Source organism: Natrix helvetica (genome assembly GCF_964273705.1).
Source record: "Natrix helvetica genome assembly, chromosome: 6".
Lineage (NCBI taxonomy): Eukaryota > Metazoa > Chordata > Lepidosauria > Squamata > Natricidae > Natrix > Natrix helvetica.
Genome location: NC_138553.1, coordinates 64,767,308 through 64,789,395, shown reverse-complemented (window position 1 = coordinate 64,789,395; position 22,088 = coordinate 64,767,308). Strand labels below are relative to the sequence as shown.

The window sequence follows — 22,088 nt, the reverse complement described above, 5'->3', positions numbered from 1 at the left end:
TATGTTTGGGGACGAAGGTTTCAATAGCAACCTGGCTGATGCTTCACTACAAAGTGTCTTTGGCAGGAAATATAAACAAACCGCCTTTCCTGTATGTCAGCCAAAACTCAGAAATATCATATCAGAAATCGTATTACCATCCTTCTTTTCTCTCTCTCTCTATTCCTGGGCAGAGAATCAAGTGCCAATTTCAACTAGTTTTAGGTTTATCCCTCCTCCTTTTGAATAATGTTATGTTTGCCCCAAACAACCTTGGAGCTGGGTACTTTGGCCTTCTCCACCAGCCAAATCCACTCCAAAACAGGGAACAAGTCAACAAGAGATTATGTCCACATGCTTCGTCTGTGGATCATCCTGCTAGATGGCTTCTGTAGCTGTCAGTAAGGATAATTTAAGCGCATGCCAATGAGAAAGGGCCAACATAAAACCTACAAGATATACTTTGTTTTCTAATTTATTTATTTTTACTTTGGATGTCTCAGAAATACCTTAGTGAGAAGCATATAATACAAACTGCTTTCCTTACTTTCCAGGCACATTTATAGAACAGCGGTCTTATTATGGTTAGTTGAACATCTAATCCCCTTTAGTGTACAATTTAAAATGAGTTCTTTTTTCCTTTGAAATACATATCAATAAATTGTGTTTCTTTCACTGAGCTAGAATGACTGCATGCTTTGGTCAAAAAAGGCAAGATGCTGCTGCAACCGTGTAATCAAAACTTTTGTCTGTTTTTTTTAGGTGTTGCCCATAACAAACAAATGGAGTTTTGATTGCACTATTTGATTGTTGGGGCCACATGCGTGCACGCACACCCACACAAACACACACAGAGAGCAAACATTTTGCAGTCAGGTAACAACAAATTGGAAGACTTCCAAGGGGAAAAAAGTAATCACCTGGAGCTTGAACACATTTTGTGAGGTTAAATATGTTAAATTGTATTTTCTAATAATATTAACATGGCAAATCCAATAATGTGTTAATACCCAAGTTGTAGTCTTTAATTCTATATGGGTTCCCTTCAACTGGAATATTAAGGATTGCAAATATCATGAAAAGGCAGAAGAACTTCAGTAAAATTCTTTAACATAACTAGGAAATACTGCACAGACAATCCAAATTATTGGATGGACCACTTTTTACATTGTCCCGTTTCACATGAACAGATCCAAAGCTGGTTCTGCAGGAACTTGTCTGCATAATAATAATAAGTAATTAGATCTGTTCCTTATATAGGGTAGGACAGCCACTGACAATGTAACCATTTAAAGGAGCAAAAACTGCATTTCTTTTTCTAGACTATTATTAACCTTTCAATGGTAGAAGTACACTCCCCGAAATTCAGAAAATAAATAAAGTTAAGTCCATTTACATTCGATGAGAATTCAGTATAGTTATTATGTAATTAATATTACTCCTTGCCATTGAATTGTTTTTCTGTCTCATTAAAAATAACTATTTGGTAACTTTAGGAAATTGTTCAGAATGTGCCTGAAGCTTTTAAAGGATAGCTAAATCTCTGGATTGTGGTAGCTGTGAAAATCCAGCAGGCATCCATGCATGCCAGAATTTCAAAAAGTTTATTATGCATGTTGAAATTAGCATGGTCTCTTTAGAACAATCATTTCATATGTTCATTGATAATCTACCTGTGAACAAACAGGCTTTATATAAGAACAGTTTGTATATATGCATATGTTTCTGTGCACCTACACATAGTATATATGTGTATATATATATATATAAGAAACACTGAGGTGTACACATCAAGTAAATAGAAATCTATGTTTGTCTCATTTTACCATTGATAAGATACAGTGAATTGCCCTGCAAAATAATCCTAAACAAAATTAACTATATGAATGCTGTGCTTCTAATCTGCAAGCCGTGAAAAATAGGGAAAAAATGCAAAAGAAGATTCTTGTTTAAATACAATCCACATAATATTTAACACATCTTTTAACTCTTCCACAATTTATTGTTACATGTTATATTGCATAATAAGAAATACTTTCTATTAGAATATGTCCAGAATTTAATTACAATGTGTGCTAAGAAAAAAAACACTATTTTTTGACAATTGAATAATCTGTATTTCTTATGGAAATGGAGAAGATGATGGGGAAACATATTAAAACCAGGAGAGAAAACTAGCACAGTTCTGCAAATACTGTTCATAAGTATAAAGTTGATATAAGAGTTCCCATATGTAAAATCTCCTGCTTCTATGACACAAATGGAAATGAAGCAATGGAGCTGGTATCATTTTCCTCTAAAAACATTCAAGTGTAAGGTATAAAAAAAAATCTCTTCCACAGCCCTAAGGAAATCTTTAGAAGCCATCTCATATTTGGCAATTTAGATATTCTGATCCAAAGCTTTGTTAACTTGGGAATAAGCAAGGGAATGTGTCTAGGATTCTGATCATTCCAAATGTAATTCTCTTCCATAAAGATCATATTCTTTGAAGAGGATAAATTCCATTAAAATTGGGGGGAGAGGAAGATTCTTCACGGACAGCGTCATCTCTCTTCTCACTAATCCTATATATTTACGTATTTTCAGGCGGCACAAATGTTTTAGTGGACGAGGATTCTCTGAAAGACACAAAGGAAAGAAACGGAATGGAAAATATGTCTGATTAATTTAGCACTGAAGAATCATACTGTCAGGCGTGCCTCATTCAAAATCCAAGAAAGGAAACCTCCAACTCCATTGTTTTAGAGAAAATGTACTTTTACTGGATATGAAATGAAAACAGCAAAAGTGAAGCAAGATCTGAGGCCAAAAGACGCGAACTTGTACATATGAAATGTTTACCCAAATTCCTCCCCTCAGTTAACCTGGCCCAATGTCCAATTTCCAACCCCCAAGGGTGTCATGTGGGGTGCATCTTCAGGCCTCATCCAGCTGGTATGCAGAGACGGTTGGCCTTGACCAAACCCAAATATGAGCCTTCAGCATGCGCAGAAGATAGTGAGAATAAAACTCCCTCTTTCGCGATGTCTCCAGCAGCACAATTCCCCTCCCAAATACCATGAACCCCTTCCCTCCCTGTTACTATGGCAGCCGATAGCAAGCTAGCGATATAGAGGCTGACACATACAGTGGGCAGGAACCCTTACTCAATGTGAGATACATTAGAACATGACCATCCAGCCCATTTGAAGACCTCCACTGAAGCCAAACTGACCAGGTCATAGAGCAGCCTGTTTCCCTGGCTAACAGCTCATCCAATCAGAAAGGTTCTCCTGATGTCTATTTGCATCTAGTTTTTGAATTCACTGGTTCAAGTCTTGATCATTGGAGCAAGAGAGAATATTTTTATTTCTCTTTCCATGTGATTTCATATAGTTGCTGCTATCATATCTCCCTTCAGTTGTCTTGTAATTACACCTGATTTCCAGGACTTTGTAGCTCCCCTTTCCTCCAATTTTCAGTGTTCTTTTTCAACTGTAGTGCCCAGAACGAGACACAGCAGCAGTCCAAATGTAATATGAAGAGTGCAATGTGGAATGGAATATAAATTCCCATGATCTGAACTCTTTGTTCTTATTAATGCATCCCTATGACAGAGATAGGGACGTGGTGACTCAGTGGCTAAGATGCTGAGCTTGTCGATCCAAAGGTCGGCAGTTCAGTGGTTGGAATCCCTAGTGCCAACATAACGGAGTGAACTCCCGTTACTTGTCCCAGCTTCTGCCAACCTAACAGTTCGAAAGCATGTAAAAATGCAAGTAGAAAAATAAGGACCACTTTTGGTGGGAAGGTAACAGCGTTCCGTGTGCCTTTGGCATTTAGTCATGCTGGTCACATGACCATAGAGACGTCTTCGGACAGCGCTGGCTCTTTGGCTTTGAAACGGAGATGAGCACCACCCCCTCAAGTCCGGAACGACTAGCACACATGTGCGAGGGGAATCTTTACTTTTACCTTTATGACAGAGTTCACCTTTTTACAGTTGCATCGTTCTCTGGGCGCATGTTTAATTTGTGATCAATGGCAGTATCCAAATCCATTTCACATGTACTATTGCCTTTCTATCCTAGTGCCTTTCTTGTTTTCTACCCAAATACAGAATGTTACATTTCTCCCTTTTGAATTTTACCAGTTATTTTTGCCTCCTAGTTTTATGTCATCTGCAAACTTAGTAAGTACCCAAGTTGTTGATAAAAGCTTCCTAAAAAACAGGCATGGTAAAATCCAGAGACCATGATGAAAACGTCACATCATGTGATATATGTTGTCCAAAATGAGACATACTGTTGCCAGCTGCCAACACTGTCTAAAAAATTGCGTCTGTAGCACAAATGAATAGCATTTGATTTTACCATACATTTCAAATTTTATTATTTCTGTGCTGGTATTAGAGAAATGATATTGTTAAACTAGTATTGATTATATCTGGTCTGGTTTTCAGATGCTAGAAATCCTACTCAGTATTTCAAATATATTAGTTTGGAGGGAGAGCTATTTATTTATGATGCCATCAAAACCAATAATTATTAGAACTTCAAGAGGATGTGGAGTTTTGCATTTACAAGAAGTGGTTTAGAAATTCCAAATGCACCAAATAAAGTACATTAGATCATAGATTATTGTTCTTTGCCATTTGTTTTGTATTACACATTTCCTTTTCTGCAACTGTAGTTCTATAATAGGCTTCCTACCTATAGTTTCTCTTCCATTTGGATAATACTATATATCCCAAGATCAAGCTCTCCCCTATATTGCTATAATAAGCTTTTATTCACCTAGTCCTTATATATTCACAAGGCTATAAATCTTGTTCATCTGAAGATGATACGGTTAAAAAGGAGGGCACACTGTTACAATAATAACAAACACAAATATGTTTTTCTTTTGTTTTCATAGATTAAACAGCTAGCCTAATTCCAAGCCAACAGTATTCATTTACCTAGTATTTGCTGGATTTCTGGCCATTCTTTCTGAGTCTCCATGACAAATTTAAGTTTAGTGCAGAGAGGAACATAATCCATATAATCTATCAAAATACGGACAATGGGTCCAACTAAATGTTTCATCCAAGGAAGTGTAATAAAGTCACAGAACTGAAAAGGAAATATGACCAGTGTTATACTAAATTATTTTCTAAAATGTATTATTATAATATGATGCAGAATTCACAAAAACATCACTTCATAAAACAAGATGCATTAATCCAAACATTTCTTTAAAAGGCAGGAGAAGCTTATTATTCTTAAAATATTACAGAGCCATTTCATAGTTTCTGCAGTTCTCTATATCTCTTTGGGAAGAAATTGAAAAGCTATATTCTGAAATACTTGAACTTTATTTGCATATCTATTGACTTATAAAACATTAAACATTAAGCTTGTTAACAGAATAGATCATAGACCTCTTCTTTATCTGTATAATACAGCGGAAGTTCATATGATACCTTTTGTTTAAATAGGTAGCCTAAAAGTACCTAAATAATGAAATGAATAAATTTCATAGCCAAGTTGTAGACTTGCAACAGTTTTGCAGGGAATCTAAGTGTTCTCTTATACCAGATAATATAAGTTTTCATTGGATTAATTTGTTCTTCCTTTCTTCTCACATAGCACTAGGCATATTGCTGGCACTGTTCTATCAATTGTTTCTCCCCTTGGCTCCACTCTTTTGAAGAAGGGTACATCTAACAGAGCAATGTAATGCCTGCACCTCTAAGCATGCTTATCAGTAGCAGAGACAAGGACACAAGCATGTGTCAGTGTTTTCTTTTTACAACAGCTTCTATCCTCACTCTACACTTGGCCTTTGTCATTATACCTAAAAATAGAAGAAGGAATGAGCATTATTCATACGGATCTTAGTCACGATTTTCTTTGGGGGAAGATATACAATTGAAGTGAAAGATCTGAGATTTTAAGACCAACAAGAGTCAACCCAACACACTCTCCTTAACAAATGTTGATTAATAATAATATTGAATAGGATAAAAAAAATCCTTACGGGGTTATCTTCAATTACACAAGATGTCCAGCCTGGTAATATCTCTTCCTCTGTTGTTGGCCACAAAAAAGAATTTCCAAAGATATCGCCATGCGTGCAGTCAAAACAGAGGTCCACATTATATCCATGGTTAAGCAGCAACCTTAGCATGACTTCATCATTCAAGGCATATTGAATGGCACTGGGAAAATGAGTGTCATTCACAAGGTTAAAATAACAGTTGACATTTGCACCATAAGAAAGAAGCAACCGTACAATTTCATGGTTGTTTGCTCTCACAGCTACAAGAAGGCAGTTGAGGGGATCCTTATTGGGGTCTGCGCCAGCTTGCAATAATATTTCAGTGGAGAGAATGTCATTGTTGGAAACCGCAAAATAAAGTGCCGTCTTCCTTTCATCATCATAACTCTGTGAAATGTGTTCCGCCAGAAGAACGTTGACATCAAACCCATTTTCAATGAGGAGTTCCAGGCACTGGGGATTTTGCCCATCTGCTGCTGAATGGATGGGACTCTGCCCACTTTTCCGGATTGCACTTCTGGATGTAACTGGAATCAGGAATTTCAAGGCCCTGCAAAAATAGGGAAGATGTATTGAATGTGGTGGCTAAAGTACAGACAATACACACGTTACAAAGATAAAGCTCAAAGTGATAAAGTTATAAAGGCAGACTATGTGTACTTTTGTGTTATAAAAAAATCTTAGGACTAGGACATTATACAGATAGCTAGATTCCCAATGAAATTAAGACTGTATTAAATGGCAGTATTAAAAGACGCTTGCTCCTGGGGAAGAAAGCTATGGCAAATCTATAAAGCTTACTAAAAAGCAGAGACATCACCCAGCGAACAAAAGTGCGTATAGTCAAGGCTATGGTTTTCCCAGTTGCAATGTATGGCTGTGAAGGTTGGACCATAAGAAAGGCTGAGCACCAAAGAATTGAGGCCTTTGAACTATGGTTCTGGAGAAGACTCCTGCGAGTCCTTTGGACTGCAAAGTGATCAAACCTGTCAATCCTAGGGGAGATCAACCCTGACTGCTCTTTAGAAGGCCAGATCCTGAAGATGAAACTCAAATACTTTGGACACCTAATGAGAAGGAAGGACTCACTGGAAAATAGCCTAATGCTGGGAAAGACTGTGTGCAAAAGAAGAAGGAGGCGGCAAAGAATGAGGTGGCTGGATGGAGTCACTGAAGCAAGTTGGTGTGAGCTTAAATGGACTCCAGAGGATGGGAGAGGACAGGAAGGCCTGGAGGAATGTTGTCCATGGGGTCGTGATGGGTTGGACATGACTTCACAGCTAACAACAACAAATGGCAGTATTTAGCCTACATTCATCTTTGTGTCTTGGCTCAAATTGGTGCCCTATGGAGACTATAGGCAACTCTACCTGTCTCCCATACAACAGTTTTACATGTACCTGCTCAGATACAGAGGTAACCCACTTATTGTTGCCTTGGCTATTATACCACTCATGGAGGCTGACACTCATAAATCTGATTATCAAAAAGGTTAGTTCCTTTTCTAATCAATAAATTACAATTTAACTTGTTTTATTAGTGTTTTCTGTGTTTTTAATTCTGTGACTGTGTTTTATTGGTCTGTGACTGTAAGTAAATCTACTTCATTTTGTGTTGATGTGATGTTTCTGTGATGAAAAATAGCTCTATTCTGTAAAGAACCAATTTCCCCATAACAACCTACTGCACTTGAAAGATTTATTTTGATGACAGTGCCAATTTAGTGACAATCATCTGTGAGTCAAAACAATTTGACTCTTAACCTATAACTTGAAAGCAAGCATCTGCACTCTCAATGACTATTAAGTACAATGGTCAGGGGCCATGCAACTTAGCTACCTCAAACTTTTCCAGATCTGTAGCATTATCACTACTGCTTAGCATTAAAAAGTTGCCCTTGGTACTCATGCATCCAAGACAATTGAATCACTTGTAAGAAAGAGATCTAGGAATACAATTTTGCCCATTAAATCTCTTTTCATTTTGAAATGTTTGAGAGCTCAAAAGTAGGAACTAAATTTTGTCACCTAACTTTTGAACATGCTTTTTTCCCCTTTGTAAATAAATCCGGGAAAATGTTTGATTAGTGTTTTAGGAAGGAAATCTGGACCATCTATTACCCATCCTTGAATGATGATGAAACCCAACTTTGGAGGTTTCTGATATCAAAACTAGAGACATATCCAATTCACCATCAGGTTCATCTCAGGAGACAGCAAAACTGTCCTTGTTTTAAAGAAGGAATTAATTTAAACCAGTATTTCTAGATTGAAAACCTTAGTGGAAAAAAGTATCTACCTTGTAGAATGTAGCTGTTTCTAACATGCATTTCCTCCTAACTGTTTCTTAGTCTTCCCATTTTCACTATTCTTAAGGTCAGAAAGAACCAAATAAACAATAACTGATAGGGAGAGTGATCATTTTTTTCAGCATTACATTTTCTTGTCCATTAGATCATTTGTCATGAATAATAAAGACCATAAACTACCATGTCTGGAGTATATAATTCTGTCTGATAATTAAATTAACACTGACCTAAACCTAAAATTGAAGAAGAAGAATGAATGATAGAAAACAAAATAGATTCTTGTATTTTTAAGACAGTTTCCATAAAGTTAATATGCTTCTAACACTAGAAGAACCATTGCAGATGGCCTGTACGTATTGCAGAAAACAATTAGTTATCATTTTTAAATGCAAACTCATCTAAGATACAGCTTGAGAGAAGCAGAATCAGTTAAATTTGTCTTGGTTCATGTTTTTTTTTTTTTTGTATACAAGAATATGCATGTTTGTTTAGATTTACCCAAATTCATGGACATCTTGGGGGAGAGGAAGGGGAGGAAATGACAAATCCCACAAATTTACATAAACACTGAAGACGGCATTTAATTTTGTTGTATTATGTACAATGACAATAAACTAAACTAAACTAAACATAAGGAGCAGAGCTTATATTTCAAGTTTCATCATTCTGAAGATACCTTTGGACCCAGCAGATATTGAGATTCCTATAGATTTCTCCCTCTTGTTTTTATTCATAAGACAACTTTCCAAGAGAAAGGAGGGGAGAAATTGCTTAAACCTTTCCCTGTCAGCATTTGTCCATTCAAAATTGTGCCCCCTACTATTTCACATTCTTTTAGGAGAAAAAATTGCAGAGATTTGTAGTTTTTCCATTTGGAGCTATGTTATTGGTAGCAAGGTACTTAGGGAATGTAGAAAGTTAGCGCGCTACGCCCCGGTATGGGCATACCGGAGCCTGCCTGGAGCACCGGATGCCGTTCCGGTATGGTGCTCCAGAGGGCCCACCCGCCTGCCCGAGCTCCTTACTGGTCTTTTAAGTCTTTGGCGCTTCTGTGCAAGCACACGGTGCATACAGCACCTGCGTAATGCTCCGCTGAGCAGTTGGAGCATTGCGGAGGCTCGGGAGGCGCTAAGACACATGTGCGTGCTGCGCGCGTGTGCATGCGGGCTGCATGCGTCCATGTGGTCGCTGCCGGGCCCATTCCAACCATACCAGTTGGAATGGGATTCGGAACCCACCACTGCACCCACCCCTCTCCTAGAAGAATGAAATATTTTAGGAAATATTAAAAAGGCAGAATATTATATTTCCCTAAAGGAAGAAATATGCTCTTGGAGACAGAAAGCAGCCCCAACCTTTCTTAATAGCCCTCAGCAGATGTCAGCACTTAAGAGATAAAGAGATAGATAGCTCTATTCATAAGCAAATACCCTTACCCAAGAGCCAACAAAGGTAGGATTAGCCCTCAGCCACAATAGGAATTAGCCAAAGCCTCTTCATTGCATCATCTCAACAGTTCAAACTTGAATCCCACCACTGAATTTAACCATACCTTAACATGCACAGGGATCCCAGCTAAGAAACTGGAATACTTGCATCAGTTTTATTTAACTTGATTGTGTGAGTAACTGTACAGTTACAAGTAGGTAGCCTCAGCAATGAAACTGGGAAAAGTCAGTTACTCTTGCAGTAATGCAATGAGAATATAGAGCTGTGTATAAGGTAGGTAGGACAATCAGATAAATACTAAGACAAATTAAGAAGGTTGCAATTGTAGGAGGGGTTCCAACTTAAAAAAAAGAAGCTTCTAAATTTAGAATGGTAATCCCTATATCAGAACCCTGTTCTATCCCTAAGCCAGTTTTTGATCACAAAGTCTAGTGTTGAGGCACATGAGAAAAAAGCTGGGGATGGGGAAGGACCTGTGGACTCAGTAGATCCCAAGACTTAGCCATTCTCTGCCCCAACATTCTATATCAACCACAAATTAGGAAAAACTTCACTGTAGGTGGGTGGGGGGGAATTTAAGAATGACCATCAGTTACAAAAAGATGCACGCCTGTATGATATTCCTGACCATCTAAAGGCAGCGCACTCTACTGTTCAGCCCTAAAATGCACAATTTTATTTATTTCTTTAAAAAAAAACATAGCAGGATTCGGTGGAATGTACTCTTAGGAAAGTTTGTATACAAATGCAGTCTCACTTTAAAGGCACCCCCAGGAAAACTCCCTCTTTTTTATAACCCTTATGTCCATTTATAAGGTAAATAAATAACAAAACCGTCATCATTCATTATGTAAAGTTGTTTGGACGAAGAGATATAAAAAGAAGACACTCACAGATAATGTCCTTCATATGCTGCTCTGTGTATTGGAAGATGCCCCGCCTTGTTAGGCAGATTGCCACTTCCCCCATATTCCAACAGCAAAGCTATACAATCAGGATTGCCACCGCCAGCTGCTTCAAAGAGTATTGATGATCCGTCATCAGCTGTTATGTTAATATCACCACCTAGTGGTACAAGAGGAAGCAGATTTATGTCTCAATATTTACTCATTCATCACAATTTTGGAAATATGTGTACAGTATCATCATGCTCTAATCAACTGCTTATTATCCAAATTGCAGACTATCCAAGCATTTTTTTCCTTTGGTTTCCCTGTTCTGAAATATTTTATGAATTGCTACAGCCTTACAGAGAAAAGGAAGTGTCTATTCATTGAATTTGCCCACATTAACAAGGCAGTATGAACAGTACTAGGACGTGTTGGGTCAGTGGCTAAGATGCTGAGCTTGTCGAACAGAAAGGTCGGCAGTTCGAATCCCTAGTGCCGCGTAATGGAGTGAGCTCCCGTTGCTTGTCCCAGCTTATGCCAACCTAGCAGTTCGAAAGCATCTAAAAATGCAAGTAGAAAAATAGGAACCACGTTTGGTGGGAAGGTAACAGTGTTCCGTGCGCCTTTGATGTTTAGTCATGCCGGCCACATGACCACGGAGACGTCTTTGGACAGCGCTGGCTCTTCAGCTTTGAAACAGAGATGAGCACAGCCCCCTAGAGTCAGGAACGACTAGCACATATGTGCGAGGGGAACCTTTACTTTTACCTATGAATAGTAACTATTAGTTATTAGTAAATTTATGCCACAAGCCTATGTATTAACTTCAGTGGCTTTGTGGTAGTTAATGTAGATGTGGGAAATGTACTTATTTCCAAATATATACCTTTCCAAATGTTATTGAATTATAATTCCCACCCAGCTAGTGGGGAAGAAAGATGGGAATTATATTTCAGGAAATAGTCCCTTTCCCTATTCTTTCCGTCTATCCACAGTTTGATGTATCTAACTACACTGCTCTTATTGTGACCCTGATAGATGTAAAAAAAACAAAGAAACTTCAGTAGCCCTTGCCTGCGTCATCATAAAAGCCATATAATATGTTATTGATTTCTTTAATAACCACTGCAGCTTTCCAAAAAGTAGAAAATAGGAGGATTTAAGTAAATATGAGTTGGGCAGCTAGCATGTTTTTTGAATTGTAAACTGAAATTAAGAAAGGTGTTCATAAACACTTTGAAGGCAGTGAGGAACTATTCAACCCTTGTTACAGCCAAAGGTCATACGTCTTGCGGTACAAATAGTGTTGTTAACACACCTTTATGAATTAAATACTCCAATACATCACAGTGTCCATATTCAGCAGCCACACCTAAAGGTGTTACTCCGTAACCATCTTTCTGTTGCACATTTCCACCATTCTTCACAAGAAGGGCAACAATATCACCGCAGCCCCGTTTTGCAGCTTCATGCATGGCTGACCACCGTTTAACACATGGCTGGTTGATGACACAATTGTATTCGATCAGAATGGAGACCATTTCATGTGATTTCTGTCTTACAGCTTAAGAGTTAAGACAAAGAAAAGAGAAGGGAAATGTTTAGGTGCCACGTATTTCAAAATAGCCCACTCCAACCCCTGTAGAAAAATATTGTGTTTTCACTGAATAAAATTGCACGATGACTTTAGCTTAGTTTGTAACGGAGTTCTAATTCAACCTGTTATTCCCATGTACATTTTCATTTGGTTTTGATATTAATTAAAAACATTTTAGAATTAAGGATAGCTCCTCCGCTTTACTTGCTGGAGAATGTACAACAAATATTCAACTTAACAGACCATTGAGGGCAGGGTTTGAGCTATTCTCTACTGGCTATTCATCTGAAAAGGATGGTATCTATGCTGATGTCATAATATATCAAAAGCTGCTAAATTAAAATTTCATTGTAATTGCAAATTTTAAAAAATACATTCAGGAACTCGTGGCATGCAAATAAAGGAAATACCTTATTTCCTATTGTGTATCTTCCATTTTAAATTTCTTTTTATCAAATTTTAGTAATAACTTTGCACTTTGATATGTCCCAAGGACTAATCAATAAAGACTCAATGTCAAATGATAAAAGGCTATTGTGAATCTCCTATTTGAATCACAGAAACTAAAGGAAACCCAACAGATGCTCCAAATATTTTTTTTTTAAATTCCTACAGCGGTTTTAGGGCATACATTCTGTAAAAAAAAATACAGGGACCAAGAATAATCTGAAAGTGAAAGAAAATGAAACATAATTGAGCAACTGATAATAAGGTCTGCTACATTTCTATCTATCCCAGTGGAAATCATCTCAAATGTACGTTCCTCTTCTTTGACTTCTCTTAGTATCTCTTCCTCAGGTGCTGAAGGGCTTCTCCTGGAGCTATTCTATCAACACAAAGGGGAAATTAGGTCGCTGCTCAAGAGAATACACCAGAAGCACAAGAAGGACATGAAAGTTGGTGTAACCCTTCTGGCTATCAATATGGGGGGGGGTGGGGAGGGTGTGCCCATTTACAAAGAGACCCAAGGAAGTAGTACATTAAAGAACTTATCGTCTTCCAGTTCCGGCGGCTACGGCGACAGGCAAGCCTTTGCCTGCTCCCGCTCTCCCGGTGGGCTTCCCCCGCTTCTGGGGGGGCACAGGATGCCCCGGAGAGGCGTCCTGCCGAGGGAGCGGCTCGCGGAGGGTCCTGGCGTCGTCGTCGGCTGGCGGGGGCTTCTCCGCTTCGTTCTAGGCACCGGGGAGCAGTTTTGGAGGGCGCGCATGCGTCTTGCTCCATGCCGATCGGAGAACGCACTTTTGAACGAAGCAGCGGCGGTATGGTGAGAGGCTTCCTTTCTTCATTCCCTTTCTTTTGAATTGATGGACTTTTCAGCTTTTCTTTAAAAGTTTAACTTTCGGATGCTTGTTGGAGGTGCGGCTAGAGGGAGGGGGATTTCCCCCCCCCTTGGACAAGCGGCTTGAAAAGATTTTGCTTTCGCCCCCAGGGGAAGGAGGAGGGGGGAGAGCCAACTAATGATGCCTCACCCCTGTAAAAGTGACTTTCATTGGACTTAGTTCCAGAATTTATGGGTGAACTGAGAATTTCCTGAACTTTTAAAAGTTTGCTATGCCTCTGAGCCCAAAGCTGGCAGGGCAAGATGGCACACTTCCGTTGTCTTCATGAACTCTGAAACCTGACTCCACCTTTAAAACTCAGGCTTCTGGTCTTTGTCTCCATGTCACCCAGAAGAATCTCTTGTGGATTGCCATTTTTTGAACCCTCTGGAGAGAAAATTTTTCTCTATTGCTAGACTGACTAAAGAAACTCCCAGCTGCTTGGATCTTCTGCCTCCTGAACTCATCTGCCTGCTCTACTTCTTCAGCTGTCCAGTCTCTACACTGACTGATCTCTCTGCTTTATAAACTATGTCTCCAAAAAGACCACCACCTGGAAAACCTGGTTTTGCTACCTCTGCACCGACATCTGCAACATCCAGTCCTGCCACACAGTCAAAGATTACAGAACTGATGCAACCCAAGAGTACAGAGATGGATTTGCAACAAATGCTTCAGCAACTCATACAAGGCCAGGAAGAAATTAAGAAACAATTAAAGGAAATGAAGGAGGAAATTAAAGAGAATCAAGTCCAAATTTATAAGAACTCACAGAGACTGGACCTTGTGGAGGGTGGGGTGGCGGAGGCGGGGGGGGGTAGAAGCTTTGCAGAAGGGTAACAAAGAACTTGATATCCAACAAATGAAAACAGAGTTTGAGAGAATGTCCTTTTATCTTAGATTTCAAAATGTTATAGAAGCAGATGGGGAAAATATAAGGGACATCATGACTAATATCTTAGCTGAATACATACACAAAGATAAACAACAGATGGAATGGGAGATAGACCTGGTCTATAGAGTGAACTCAGCATATGCCAGAACACACAATGTGCCCAGGGAGGTTCATATCAAATTTCTTAGGAAAAGCACAAGAGACACAATTCTGGGTGTACAAAGGGGGCAAGCATTGACATATTACGACAGGGAGATAACCATCTTGAAGCAGATCCCAAAAAAAATTAGGGAGAAAAGGAAAAATTATTCGCAATTGGCGAATAAATTATACCAGAAAGGGGTGTGGTTTAGATGGTTGATGCCTGAAGGGATGCTGATATTCTGGGAGGAGACAAGAATTAGAATCAATACACCCATAGAGGCTCAGGCCTTTATGGAAAAAAATAAAGCGATCCTAGAAAAAACAGAAGACTCTTCAACGGTCACACAGGACACGGGAGGGGCCGGAGCTCTGCCAGCGGGGGGAGAAGGGGCAACACTAAGAAAGCTCAGATCACAAAAATGAGTAAGAAAAGCACATTGTTATAAACAGACCGAAAGTAATAATGAAATTATACCTAGACTATATATTATAATATATAATATGATTGAAATATTTTTATAGAATTGATATGCTGATTTTATACGATTTTGTATTAATGTTTTATACATAGATGTACCTTATGAGTTTGGAGGGAGGGGGCGTCTGCCATACTTGCAACTGCCAAAATTTGTATACCATTCCACTTACCCTTTTCTTTATAAATGTTTTAAAAAACCAATAAAACTTTTTGGAAAAAAAAAAACTTATCGTATGTCATGAGATCAACTTGCATGTGTAAGCAAAGTTATAAAGGCGGGCTATGTGTAGTAGAGCTTAATGAGCTAAACACCAGTAATTTATATGATTGAAGGCTTGCATAACCAATTTCCAGGTTCTACAGTATTCAACCTCTGATCCTACAAGCTCTAGCAACAAGCTACAATCCCCAGAGCCCTTTACAAAATAATTACCAATCAGAAGAGGTGTTTCTCCTTTTCTGTTCATGGTGTTTGGCCAAACTCCTTTTGCCAACAAGGTCCTGACATGTTCCACGTGACCAGATTTGGTTGCCAAAGTTAATGGTGTCTCTCCATCACATGTCTTATATTCCCACATACTTTTATAAGATGCTAGGTTGAATTAAACATAAATTAAGTTTTCAGTGCTGCAATTGGTCTATACATATACCAGTGGTGGGATTCAATTAATTTAACAACGGTTCTCTCCCCTAATGACCAGCTGGGTAGGCATGGCTCGGTGTGTGGGTGTGGGGATGGGTGGGCGTCATGTGACCATGTGGGTGTGGCCAATTCAACGTCACTCAGGTCGATGGGCACTTCACCTTAGCTGCTACAATGTAATAAGGGTTAACCAGAGAGGCAGATTCTGTAAGCAGGGCAATAAAGATTAGGCTAGAAACAACACCAGAATGTTTCCTTCTTGCCTTCCTTACAGGATTAGCCGTGTAAAGTGGGAAAAAAAGAAAATAAGATTTCTTCCAACAACCGGTTCTCCGAATTGCTTAGAAAATTAACAACTGGTTCTCCCGAATAGGTGCGAACTGGCTGAATCCCACCACTTGCTTTAGGAATTTTTAATACTAGATCATGTTCAATCAAAATCTCATAACACTTGCACTGAATAGATGCTTTTGCCACAATATAAACTGACTAAATATAATTAGTTGGTAACACCTAAAGAACCCTCATCATTGAAAGTATATACGGGTAGATGTATCTGAGAACCACTTGAAGTGGAGCTCAAACTTAAATAAGCTTATTGGTGCACTCCCTGGAAACAACCTTGAGTTCATTCAGCATCCTAGGTGAATGCTGACTGGACACAATTCTGTATTCTTCAAACGTATTGATTGTAGCTTCAAAGTCTTGGCCAACTTACCATCCAAGATTACTTCAAGTATTTGCTGAATTGGCTGAACAGCAGCTTCGTGTAAAGGAAACCATCCTCTCTCATCAGCCTCATCCAGAGCATATTTGCATTTTACATAGTTTTGAAGATCAAAGACTACTCCTAAAATAAATAATCTAAGGTGAAATGAAGCAAACATTCAGAAGGGACTACTATTAACATTAAAAAGACAAAAAAAGGCTTGTAATAAAGATTAACACATTTTGTAAAAGCACAAGCTTTTATTGATAAAATGTATGTGAGATTTTGCTTTGCTCAGGTAGGAGATATCCACACCTATGAATGAATATATATATATAAAGTAGGGGCATGCATAAGCGCACTAGCGTGCCGACGTCCCAGTCGTACTGTCTCCATGTATTTGTAACCATTTCCTGTGTTCTTATTCATGTTTATTCTTATTCCTTTTATCTTGTACATGAGTGACAAACTAAATAAATAAAATAGATAGCAAAGAAATGAAAAAAAAATACAGTATGTGACAACTCACAATGAAAACAACCATAAACAAAACAAGCCCACGATAATACAATTAATTTAACAATGTCTTTTGGCTTATATACCTTCTCTTATGGCAGCTACAAGTTTCTTGTTTTGATCACTGACAGGTACAAACCTATAGAAAAACAAACAAAGAAAGCATGTATAGAATCTCACATTTTGGGTGCTATTGCTGTAACCTCATCAAACATACCTACAGGTATTTTCCTCCTTCTACAATATTTGTTTCCTTCAAGTCAACCTCAAATTCTGGTGACTTCATGGACACATCCACATAGTTTCTTCAGCAACAATCCAGCATTTTCTTTCAGTCTATCTTACCACCCTGGAAAATTAAGTTGGTCCCCCAACCAAACGCTAATCAGCCTTGCTTTTCAAAACCAGATGCTATTACTTAGTTGTGTGTTGGCGTTTTTATAAGTGAATTGAAGTGAATTGCATAAGTACTTTAGTTAGAAGTGATTTTAATTGGAAGGATTACTATATTTTTTTACAATCAGATTCAGTGTTTCTCCAGCTTTTTTCTTAAGTCTCATGTCTCTACAAATTAACTAAAATTGCCCACCTAAGATAAGTGATTTGTCCAACTTGAAGACAATGAAGTGCAAATATGTTCTTCACGAATACTCACTGCTTTCAGAAACCTGATTTTTTAAAAAAAAATCAGTGTTGAATCAGGAAACAAAAATAGCTCAATAAGAATGGTAATTAACATTAAAAATTTATTATTTATTAAAATATCTATTTTAAATAGATTAGCATCATTGAGAGTCATCAAAGTAGCATAAATAATAAACATGTCTACAAGTTACCACAACTTAAACTGCTGAAAAATGAGTATTCTGCTGAAATATTCTAATTATGTTTGGCCTTTAAAGCAATAAGTGAAGCACCACATATGAAAAGGGTGAGATACTCAGAGATTAAATCAGGGAAATTCAAAACAGGATTTGGACTACCACATCACTTATATACCTTGTCTCATGACTGGGAGAAGTCCTTTGCTGATTCCGTTGAGTATTGAGGGACTCCTGGATACTAAACTGAACAGCATATTCAGTGAGATCTTCAACAGAGTCCTCATCTCCTTCCATTCTATTTCTTAGGTGTTTAAGAGCTGTTTCAAGCCATAAAAAGATGATGCTAGGTGAAAAATATACCAAAACATGAGACAAACACACATTCAGTAAATTTTCATTTCATTCTTTGGAATCAGCACAAGAACTGAAGTATAAAAAAATAAAGCAAAGTACATTACACTTTAGCATTCATTAATATATTCCATTTTGTCAAGCAGTCAGAAAAGTTGCAAAGCACAGAATTTACTCAGAATTGGTTTCCTTTGAAAGGAAGTGAGTGAAAGTTTATTATTCATCAATAGAAAGACTGAGCATCAGCAGAAGCAAAATTTAAATTCATTGACATCCACTCTTCCTATGCCAAAAATTTAAAGCAACACTTCTCTAACTTTCTGTAATTAATTGCAGCTGTTTGGAAAAATGTGAGTACTTCCATCTTTTTAAAAAATTATTCTATCTTAATTATTTTTATGAATTCAAGGAGGCGAACGTATCCTAATACTCTGTCCTCTTGCTATTTTCCCTACAACAACCACCCTGCAAATTGAATTGGGCTGCCACAGAGTGACTGGTCCGAAGTCATTTAAGTGGAACTAAAATTCAGTTTCCTGGTTTCTGTCCTGTGCCATAACCACTTTACTAAACTGTGTCTCTTTAATACACTTTTTTTTAAAACAATACAAGTGTTAAATGTTTTTCAGTAAATAACAATTAGGGTTTCATCTGTACAGGTATTCCTTGTTTAACAATCCTAATTGGGACTGGAATTTCCATTGCTAAGTGAAGCAGCCACCATGTAACCGAACTGCTTAGGAATGGCAGTTTCAGTACTTCTAGCTTTGGTGGTAGGCAAGGATCTCACACTTCTATGCAAACTGCCTATTCTATCCAGCTGCCTCCTTTCCAGCTGGGCCTGACAAGCTCCATCTGTCAGATCACCCTGCCATGCCCACCTGCACTTCCAAGTCCTCTCCCCCATCTCAACTATCTCTGCCCTTTCGAACACCCTACATTCTGCTGCTCTACTTCCATCTTCTTCCTCCTACTGCTGACAAGGTACACCTGTCCAAGGCAGCTACTGGCTCTTCATGAGGACTCTGTATTGGGAGGAGTCAGTAACTACCCCGGTCAGGCACATCTTGTCAGCACTGGGAAGAAGAAGACGGAGACATTCAGCTGGGGCAATAGAGAAGAGGTAGGTACAGTGGAATGCAGGATGGCAGGGGTGTAGGGGGGAATGTAGGGTGCAAGGGCAGAGGAGTGCTGAAAGGCAGTAGAGATAGGTGTGTGTGTGGAGTTTAAACACACACTGCAATATCTTCATTGTTGTTGAATAAACAATATACATATAAACTGTGTGAAACCAGGCTTAAACCAGCAAAATTGTCTCTTCACTGTAGAGAAAAGTAAAGTCTTACACTTGGCCAAGAAAAACCAAAAGTACACATATAGACTGGGTGAAACCAGGCTGTATAGCAGTAACAGTGTAAGGGATCTTGGAGTCTTAGTGGACAACCAATTAAATATGAGCCAACAGTGTGCAGCGGCAGGCAAAAAAGCCAATGCAACCCTAAACTGCACTAATAGAGGGATACAATCAAGGTCAAGTGATGTACTAATAGCACTCTATAAAGCCCTAGTAAGACCACACCTAGAGTACTGCATCCAATTTTGGTCACCACAATATAAAAAAGATGTTGAGACTCTAGAAATAGTGCAGAGAAGAGCAACCAGGATGATCAGGGGCCTGCAGACTAAAACATATGAAGAACGGTTACAGGAACTAGGCATGGCTAGTCTAGAGAAGAGAAGGACCAGGGAAGACATGATAGCAGTGAGGAAAGGAGGGGGGTTAATCTATTTTCCAAAGCACCTGATGGCCAGACAAGGAATAATGGGTGGAAACTGACCAACGAGAGATTCAACTTAGAAATAAGGAAGAACTTTCTGACAGTGAGAACCATCAACCAATGGAACAGCTTGTCTTTGGAAGTTGTGGGGGCTTCATCACTTGGGACTTTCAAGAAGAGATTGGACTGCCATTTGTCAGAAATGGTGTAGGGTTTTCTGCTAGAGTGGGAGGTTGGACTAGATGACCTATAAGGTCCCTTCCAACTCTGTTAATCTGTTAATCTGTTAAATGGCTGCTAAGTGAGGACTATCTATAGGCTTCCTCATCCCTTCCATTTTTAAAAAGCATTTTTAAGCTAAATTTTGTTCTTACATTTTGAAATCCAAACTAATCTTTTTACTTACCCTCTGGATTAGTTTTTGTTTTATCTTGTGTTGTAGTAACCACTGTTGGCAGAAACGTGACAGAAATCTCAAAGCGTGAAGGGCTAAAAGGGTACCTGCGAGACCACCTACTGCCACCAGTAGCCTCCCACCGTCCAGTAAGATCCCACAGAGTTGGCCTCTTCAGGGTGCCGTTGGCCAGACAGTGTCGGCTGGTGACCCCCAGGGGGAGAGCCCCCGGAGCTTCGCATAATCCCTGACCTTCCGACGCGCCCTAAAAAGTTGGCTTTTCCAGCAAGCCGGCCTGGCCTGTTAATTTTATCTAATTTTTAAAAAGTTATTGTCATATTAATTGGGTTTGTTTTTTGGGATATTTATCTAATTTCCTTTTAACTTTTGTGATATGTATTTTTTAATGTTGTACGCCGCCCTGAGTCCTTTGGGAGAAGGGCGGCATATAAATCCAATAAAACAAACAAACAAACAATAAAAATAAGTGGTTCTTCTATCTCAGTTTTTCATTTACCTCTCATTTTGTCACATTTCTTATTTTCCTTTCTTTTTTGGATTGTTTATGGAAAATCACTTTTCAAAATATGTGGTGCGTATGTCAGCAACCCCACATCAGTTTTCTGAATTTTACTAATTCCATTGCTCCTTGACTTATTACTGAAAAGTTTCAGCAAACCAGTTGTCAGCCCCCATTTATCACCATGGTTCAGGTGTGAGCTTGCTGATGAACACTAAGTTTAGGAAGGCAGGAATTGGTGCAGAACGCAGGTTCTGACTAGTAGATCACCAATGATCTGTGAACTACAGTTTGAAAATCACAAGTCTAGGGAGACAGCATGTTCATAAAATCCAATCTCAGATTTCTATCTTGCCTGAATCGTAGTGTGTTCTTTGAGTGAACTCCTGATTAAAACTATCAGGGGGTGAGAGAGATTTGGAGTCATCCCTTTTGAGTGTCCCCTAGCTTTTTCTGCTCTATTGATACACATCACCAGAAAAAACACAGCTTTTCAACACTTATGCATTACTGTCTCAGAATAAACCAATTTTGTTGTATTTAAGTGCAATGACAATAAAGATTATACTTATTTATAATCCTGTTCCCAAAAGATTGACAGCAAATTCGTTATAGTACTATTAAATTTTCACATGAAAATAAAACTGAAATTATTGCCACTGACTTATATTCCTGAGCTCTAAAACTAAAAAGAAACATTTCAAAATATGGTACACAGATTTTTACGAAAAGTGGATATATTGAACAGTTTTTCATATCCAGGAATGGTGACTGCTTGGTATTTTAAAAAAAAACTACAAAGAAGATTTTATTTGTACCAAAACTTTCTTAAAATCAAATTCCATGCATCTTACTGTAGTTAGGCATGGATCAAATATTTATTTATTTTACTCTGCCTTTATTAATTTTTTCTAAATAATTGTTGATGATTTAACACACTAACAATGTATGCACATCAAGTTCTCCATAATAACAAAGGAAGGGAGTAACTTATACAGACATAAATTATTCACAGCAAAACAATCTGTCATAATTTCCAATCTCTGTCTGAATTTATTCATAGGATAATATTTCTGGTTTTAAGTTAACTATATTATATTAAATGACAATCTATAAATAAAGGTAAAAAAACCGTACCTTTCAAAAGTTTGTCATTGTTTCATTGGCCACTGAATTTCAAGCATGTAGACATAGGCCTTGGGAGCGGCTGGATCATGTGGTATTTCTAAAATTAAATACGTACTTGATAGTTAAATTAAGGTTTGACCTC

At 38.3% G+C, this 22,088-nt stretch overlaps 1 protein-coding gene across 2 annotated transcripts; it reads right to left on the bottom strand.

The window, feature by feature from the left end:
- Positions 1–1,977: 1,977 nt before the first annotated feature.
- Positions 1,978–22,045, bottom strand: ASB15 (ankyrin repeat and SOCS box containing 15). Of its 2 annotated transcripts, none has more exons than XM_081956732.1 (10): positions 21,956–22,045; positions 17,951–18,092; positions 17,038–17,090; positions 16,445–16,576; positions 15,517–15,675; positions 11,969–12,214; positions 10,654–10,825; positions 5,983–6,553; positions 4,922–5,075; positions 1,978–2,600 (listed from the first exon to the last, which is right to left on the bottom strand). In XM_081956732.1, the coding sequence occupies exons 2-10, from the start codon at positions 18,067–18,069 to the stop codon at positions 2,428–2,430; spliced, it is 1,779 nt and encodes a 592-aa protein (XP_081812858.1). In that variant the 5' UTR covers positions 18,070–18,092; positions 21,956–22,045; the 3' UTR covers positions 1,978–2,427. The 2 variants fall into 2 exon arrangements, with proteins under 2 accessions (XP_081812858.1, XP_081812859.1); XM_081956733.1 differs by having other exon boundaries at positions 17,951–18,118; positions 21,956–22,018.
- Positions 22,046–22,088: the final 43 nt, after the last annotated feature.